Source organism: Convolutriloba macropyga, chromosome 3 (assembly GCF_964194025.1).
Source record: "Convolutriloba macropyga chromosome 3, txConMacr16.3, whole genome shotgun sequence".
Classification (NCBI taxonomy): domain Eukaryota; kingdom Metazoa; phylum Xenacoelomorpha; order Acoela; family Convolutidae; genus Convolutriloba; species Convolutriloba macropyga.
Window position 1 is genome coordinate 80,299,539 of NC_134470.1, and position 7,434 is coordinate 80,306,972.

Sequence of the window (7,434 nt, forward strand, 5' to 3'; positions counted from 1 at the left end):
ATCACCTTTTGTAGTGCTTTTAAGAACTTCTTTGTTTCAGTTTAAAATGGTTGAGTCAAGGGACGATGTCCCTGCCACGCCTCAAAATGTAAATGGCGAACAGCCGAATTGGGCTGATTTGGTTGATCTGGAAGAAAACAAAAAAGGAGGAACTGCAAGCGTTCCAGCTCCTGTAGTACCTTCCCTTAAGCCGAGTGAACAAAATGTACAAATTGAATACAACAGTGATGGTGACAAAGTGGAAATTGAGTATCGCATCAACCCTGATACCAACAAAAAAGAAAAGGTATGTTACTTTTATGGACAAATATATTGAAATGGGACTCCGTTGTAGGTCTCAAGCTGGCTTGGAAGATCCAGCTAACTTTTCAAATGACTCAGATATAATTGTATGTTTTTTTGAACTATAGGATCACACAGACAATCGTATTTCTAATTCTGGAATTACAGCGAAATGTGATTGTCAATAAATTTCTGTTTTTGACAGCATGGCTTATTGATTATCCTTTCTGCCATGTGTTTGAAATCACGGGAAGTTAGTTTTGTCTGGCTAATTAGGTTGAGATACAGTGAAAGAAATTGCTCTTGTTTGTGTTGCAGTTGTAAAAGCTTCCTCTCCTCAGAGGTTCGCATGATACTTCAAGGTTTTCTCACTCAATATTTAAACTTGAGTTAATTGTGCGCAAAACGGTAGTATGAGAGCAAAGATTTCCTTGACTGCTTGTTAACCCAAATCGCTAAAGGGGAACATGTTGTGTTCGTGTTCTTAAACCTAAACGAAGAGCTTTTAGCGCCGGACTTCTTATTCCTACCAACGATGATGATTGCATAATAAACACAAAATTTGAATTTTGAGGAATTCATTTAGGAAGACTGTAAAATTATTTAAAATATGACATCTATGGAGAGACCCAGTTCTCTTTGTTAAGAACGTCTGTGACGTTTTTGATACCTTAGCTTACAATGTATGATTTCAGTTTCCTGCGCATTGAGAGGGGAAACAATTGAAGAATATCAAAAATTATTTTAAAAAAATTTTGTTATTTCAACCTAATTGTTGAACCATTTTGTCGACCAGTCTTTTTTAAACATAAAAACTCTCAACTTGGTGTTGAGACTATGAATCATTGTGAGTAATTTGCATAATGTAAACTAACTCAATCTTCAGTTCTAATAGCTGTTCTCAATCTTCAGTTCTAATAGCTGTTCTCAATCTTCAGTTCTAATTCGAAGACAATTTGGTAATTATGGTTACACTGAAACAGGAAGTGAAGCTAAATTGCGAGTTGTTTTGCGGCGTGAAGGTTTTTTCCTCTATTTTTTAGAGCGAAAAAGACTGTCTAAACAACAAAAATTTCGGTTTTTTTTTGTCAATGGTTTTCCTTCACGAGCGGCAACTTGACTCGTTTTTCTGTTATTATCATATTTTTGGATTGGGTTTTATTTCTAAATGTTTTTGCAAATCCATCTTATGTTTAGTTGAAGACGACAACTCTTTAAATTTTAATTCAGGACTTGTCTTAGTGTCTGTAACCTATTTTACGTTTTCAATCACGTTTTTTGTTTTATAGAACGCACGATTTTCACGCATGCCTGCAGACTTACTGAACTCGTTGTTTCAACTGAATGGAGTTAGGAATTGAAAGTACTGGTACTGAGCTTAATTTAGAAGCTGAGTCCTGTATAACCTTGTATTCTAGGAAAAGTGCGCACAAATTTATAACTTTTTTTGACACGTTGAGAAAAAGGTTGCTTTTTTTCTGTTTGCATCCCAATGGACGTTAATGGGCTCAATGGCAGCTATCAGCAATCGGACGGCTATGTTTCTTTAGCGTGCAGCATAAAAATGACTGTTCTTTAATAATAGCGCTTAGTTTAGTAGAATTAGATTCCTAGAATTCATCGAATCACGTATTCCTCCCTAAAGCGAGTTAAATTGGCTAGTTTATGCGTTTTTCATATTAATTTCTTATCCATCGTCATCTTATCAGCTGGCGATTACTGCAATCCTAAGTTTTGCCTAATCTTGCGGCTTTCTTGACATTCTCGCGCGAAAGCATTCTTTACTTCTCCAGGCTAGTTTCCATCTTATTCTAGTGGTCGAGTTTTGATCAGCAGAGGCTCAGTAAAATAAATTAAAACGAACAATGAAGGCTATATCGAAAAAATGAACTCAAAAACCGAAACGGGATAAACCCATAAAGCCCAGTTCTAGACGTTAGATATTAACTTTGTTCTTTCCCAGCAGGAAAGTTTACTGGTATTTATTTTAAACGTCCTGTTTACTCTCTGAAGCATGTTTGACATGAAAACCACATTGTTGTTTTTGGTGTATTTCTACTCTTTTACAAAGCAGTTTTCGATAGTGCTAAAGGGTGAATATTTCACCTTGTACAGTCAGTAGGCAAAGGAAGGCAAACATCGGTTTTTTAGTCTATTGTACATCTCAGCAGCTAAATTTTGATGCATGCCGTCTTTGCTACTCTGTTCTATGAGGTTTGAGGGCCTTGGCGTTATCAATTTTTGATTTTTGGAAAAAAAATCAAAACCCCCGAGTTTTTTTTGCGCCCCCAGTTAGTAATTAGATGGTGTTATATAGAAAGTTACTATGTAAAAAATAGCACGTGCGCCTGGGGGTGTAAAAGATATAGTCCCACTAAGCTGGGAGGGGGCAAAGCAGAAGAGCCCAATTTTCTGCGGAGTAGCTTTCTGTGGAATAGGTTTCCATTACTTTTCAAGAATTTTCAAAACCAAAGAGCTACGGATATTTTTATTACTGATGGTTACTTGTATTCTATACACCGCTTATGAAGACAAGAAATAGGCCATTGTATTTTTTGCATTTGTAAGTGAAAATACTGACTGCTCAATTGTGCTACAGATTGTCAATGCGCTTTAGTTAAAGAAAAATGTGTTTTTGGCTATTTCAAAAACTGAATGAACTATTTCAATAAACTACTCCACAGAAAGTAGATCCCATTTTTCTGTGGAATAGGTTTCAACTAGTTTTCAAGAATTCTCAAAACCAAAGAGCTAGGGATATTTTTATTACTGATGGTTACTTGTACTCTAAAAACCGCTTATGAAGAAAAGAAATAGGCCATAGTAATTTTTGCATTTGTAAGTGAAAATACTGACTGCTCAATTGTGCTACAGATTGTCAATGCGCTTTAGTTAAAGAAATTGTGTTTTTTAGCTATTTCAAAAACTTAGTTTTTTAAATCTTATCATTTTGCCTTTGTTTTTCAAATAAGTGCCTTGTCTTTGGCAGTGAGTGGCATATTGGTGACAAAATTTGCAGACTATTTGCATTTTCAATTAATCAATTTTTTAATAGCTGCGATAGCTGAGGCTATCATTGGCCTTCTCTCTGTTGTTTTTTTCGTCAAGATTTTGGTAACAATTATATGACGTCACGATCACTTCAATTCTTCTTTTACATGCATTCATGCAATTTGGGCTGAATTTCGTGAGTGGCGTCTTTTTTTCACTCTTTGTGGAGAGTGTTTTTTGTTCATTCGCGTGATTAATTGCTATAGTAGAAAAGTAATTATTGTAAACGTGTGTGTCTTTTATGCAAAATTTTTGCTTGACCGTTTTGACTTTTCGAGTGACTTTTACGCCCTTGACTTTTTGCGTTTTGCGTGATCTAAAATTCCCTCTCAATCACAATTTCAAGCAGCTGAACTCAATGGGTGGTAATTGGCACCCCTCCCTCCACCCGACTGAAGCAGGCTGCAATTGATTAGAGCTCCCACTAGTCGTTCGAGATCAATTCTTCCGACGTTTAGTCGGTTATGTTCAAGTGTTTGTTCACACGTGACTTACGTCTCTCAAAAATGACTTCCTGACTCAAATTGATTTTTTTATTGTAATGCAAGGAGATAAGTTTAAGTGAATATGTGTCACTCTAATTGAAATTTATTTAAGAGCAGCTATCGGAAGCAGCAATAAGTTATACACCTTCTTAATCAAAATATGAAATCTGCATTTAATGAAAAAAAAACGAGTGTTTTTTTGGTCTGGTTTTTTATTTTTTGGGACTGCAGACCTATAAAGCTATCGCGGCTGTTTTCTGGCAAGCTGCCAGCTATGTTTATAGATGGTCATAATCTAACTGGGGGTGGTAATTTTTACTTTTACAGCCATTACAAAAGGTGTAAAAACCTTATTTTGGATGATCATATTTTAACGCGGGGGGGGGGGGATGTCGCGAAGGCCAGTTACATAAGTAATTAAAACACAAAACGGGTAAAGTATGTGGCTTGCTACATATCATTACTTGTTGAATTATTTCGCGTTTTGGCTCGATCTCCACGTTCAAAGGAAGTTGAAATTGTGGCATTTTTCAAAATGTGTCCTCGTTAATGATCCGCGTGATCCCAATCATTATTTAGCAGAGAGCTCTTTCGTAGTCCTTTCTCCGCCTAAATCTTGAATAGGTAATGAAATTGCTCTGATTTTTATTTTAGAACTTGTTCTGCTGTTTTGATTTTCGAGAGCGGGTTTTTTCACGTGCGGCGATTTTTCTGTTTAAATAAGTTTATAGGCTTCGCGATCCATTTTTTTGCAAATTTTCACGGTAATTTGATCTGATGAACTGTGATTGACCCTTTTTTATTTTGAAATCATTAACACCGAAGATTGTCTGAAGTTGTCAAATTTAGCCTTCTTTTTCTCTTTTGTCTTTTTTTGTCTTTCTCTGTATTTGGTTTTCGGTTTCGGAATTTGCAGTTTTGTTTTTGTTGCCTTTGTTAATAGCCGCCGTCAGCCTCTCAGCGGCTATTAGTTAGGCGCTCTCCTTTTTTTTAACTCGCTTTACCTTTTGATCACGTTTTTCATTTTACATAAGTCAAGATTTTCACGCTTGACTTCTGACTTACCTCACTCATTGTTTTAACTGAATGGATTTGAATTTCTTTCGCGCATTGAGATACGCTGCAATGTTGTAACTACTGTCAAATTGAAAAGAGTCAAATCAAAAGAGACGGGTTAAACCGATAAAGCCCGGTCATTGAGCATTAGGTTATCAAATTTCATTAGTCTTTGCTAGCTGACATTGTTATTAAGCTTATTAGCTTTCAGTTTAGAAATTGAATTAAGTATAATTTAAGAATCTATTTGAAACTGCTGGCCAATTTAAAAGACTTTTTGATACTGTAAAAAAACAGAAAAAATTAAAATTCGGTCAATATCTTTTTTATTTTTCTGTTTCAATCCCGATGTGCATCAAGCGCGTCGACGGCGGCTATTTTCTGGCAATCTGCCGGCTATGTTTTGATGTGATTTATTGATTCAGACAAAAATGACACCTAAAACCGGAAAAAAACTGACTCTGCAATTTTTTTTCAAAAATAGTGCCATCATTCTTCTTTTCAATAGACTGTAAGAGAGTCTCTGAAATGTTTCTCAGTTTGGAATTAGTTTTTTTTACAATTTGTACGTTGCGATGTTATCGTGATTCATCAAATTTCGTCTTCGTTCCTGTTTTTTAAGGGGCTGAGTAAAGTTTTCTAGTAGTTGGCTGTTGAGTTAGTTTCTCTTGTGTAGGATTGGCTTTTTGAAGAACTGAACTCATAAGAGATGTTTCATAAAAGCAATGATGTTGGCAATATCTCTCATGATTTTCAATTTTTTTATGTGCTTCTAGTTAGCTAATAGGGAACATCAATAGATCTTTTTGTTTGAGTTATGTTGTTTGGTAGTACTTTTTCAGTGGAATTCAATTATTTAGATATTTGCACCAATTTTTGATAAATAGATTTTTTTTCTATTCATTTTTTCCTTTTTGCGCTTTCTCGTCCTTTGTTAACATGACTTTGTTCGCTATGTGAAATAATGTTATGTTTGTCTTGATAGTAAAATTTGAAGTTCTTTGGATACTTTTTCAGGTTTTTTTCCTGTCATGTTTTGTTTCTTCGCATGACGCTTTTTTTGTTTTTGTAAATGACTTCTTCCCCTCACTGATGGCATTTGCGCGCTTGAAGTTTTGTCGTTTCTCTATCTGTCTAGCAAGAATTTTAGGTCACTTGTGTGATTAATTTTTGACCATAGGTTGCTTAGCTCACTCGACAAAATGACTTTGCACTTGTCTGATAAAGATCCCTAATAAAGAGGCATCAGTGGAATCATTGAGCGATTCGCTAATTTCTGAATTTGGTTTTCATATTTGGTTTTAAAGCAGAGTCGATAATTTCATCAACTGATATCTGTTTCTGTCCGTATTCTACAGCAGACATGTCTACTTTGCAGCTATATTCGGCTATCTGTCGGCTGCTATTGAAGTTCTCTGAATTGTTAAGTTTGAGAACTATTTTTGCTTTTAGTCAGATTTATAATTTTCATAATTCCAAAATATGTCCGAAATTTCCTAGCTATATTTAATAAGGCTCTAAGAATTGATTTAATTTCTATTTTGTGTTAATAATTATTTCTTTTACCGAGATTTTGTTTTCAGGTGGTAACAACCTACAGACAGGAAAAGAAGTTGGTTGTGAAATCTGTGGCAGCCAGAAAACGACTTTCCAAATTTGGCGCATCCGCGCGCGATGGTCCGGGACCCAATAAAGCGACGACGCAAATATCATTTGAAGAAATCCAAATGAAATTTGTGTCCACAAAAGACACGGGAACTGTCGGCGATGAGGACGAAATGGCCAAACTGACAATCGGAGATAAATTGATTTCATGCAGGCACTGCGGCGCTACAACTCACTTGTCAGCTCAATGCCATCTGAAGTCTCAAATGGAACAGTATAATAAACTGTCACAAGGACTGAGTACCGACAAACCTAAAGCAATGGAACCCGTCGCAAGTGGAAGCTATGTTCCCCCAAGTTTGAGGAAAGCGGGCGCAGCTAGTGGGTCTTCGGCTTTGGGAAGAAACGACCAGAATTGTATCAGAGTTTCGAATCTTCCCGAATTTGTTGACGATCATCATTTGAAAGATTTGTTCAAGCAAAAAGGCCATGTCGAGCGAGTGTTTTTGGCGAAAGATCGCAACACGAAACTAAGCAAAGGCTTCGCTTTTGTGACTTACAGAGACAGAGCCTCAGCAGAAGCAGCAATTGAGACATTCAACAGACACAGATTAGGCTGTCTAATTTTGAGTGTTGAGTGGGCACAGCCGTCAACCCGATAAACAGCAAGTTATTACAAGTTATAACTAACTTAACATGAACCAATTGAGTGTATAATTTTTATATACATAATTGATCAGTTGTCCTAAATGATACGTCATGATTTTTTGTCAGTTGGAAAATTTTGGGATTTAAAACTTAATTCTCAGAAATTGAAATAATCTTATTCCCAAAATTTTCAGCTCTTGCGTTAGCTGTCTTTATTGTACAAACGGGGCTTTGCTTGGATGGTCTTAATGGTAATAAAGGATTTCAATTGTAGGTTGTGTTACCCTTTTGTTACTTGTAGATCGTG

The 7,434-nt window shown here is 36.0% G+C and overlaps 1 protein-coding gene across 1 annotated transcript; it reads left to right on the forward strand.

Moving 5' to 3' along the window:
- The first annotated feature begins 20 nt into the window (after nucleotides 1–20).
- On the forward strand, nucleotides 21–7,400 carry LOC142337321 (eukaryotic translation initiation factor 3 subunit G-like). Its single transcript, XM_075386520.1, has 2 exons — nucleotides 21–286; nucleotides 6,458–7,400. Exons 1-2 carry the CDS (start codon nucleotides 47–49, stop codon nucleotides 7,139–7,141), a joined length of 924 nt encoding a protein of 307 aa, XP_075242635.1. The 5' UTR covers nucleotides 21–46; the 3' UTR covers nucleotides 7,142–7,400.
- Nucleotides 7,401–7,434: the final 34 nt, after the last annotated feature.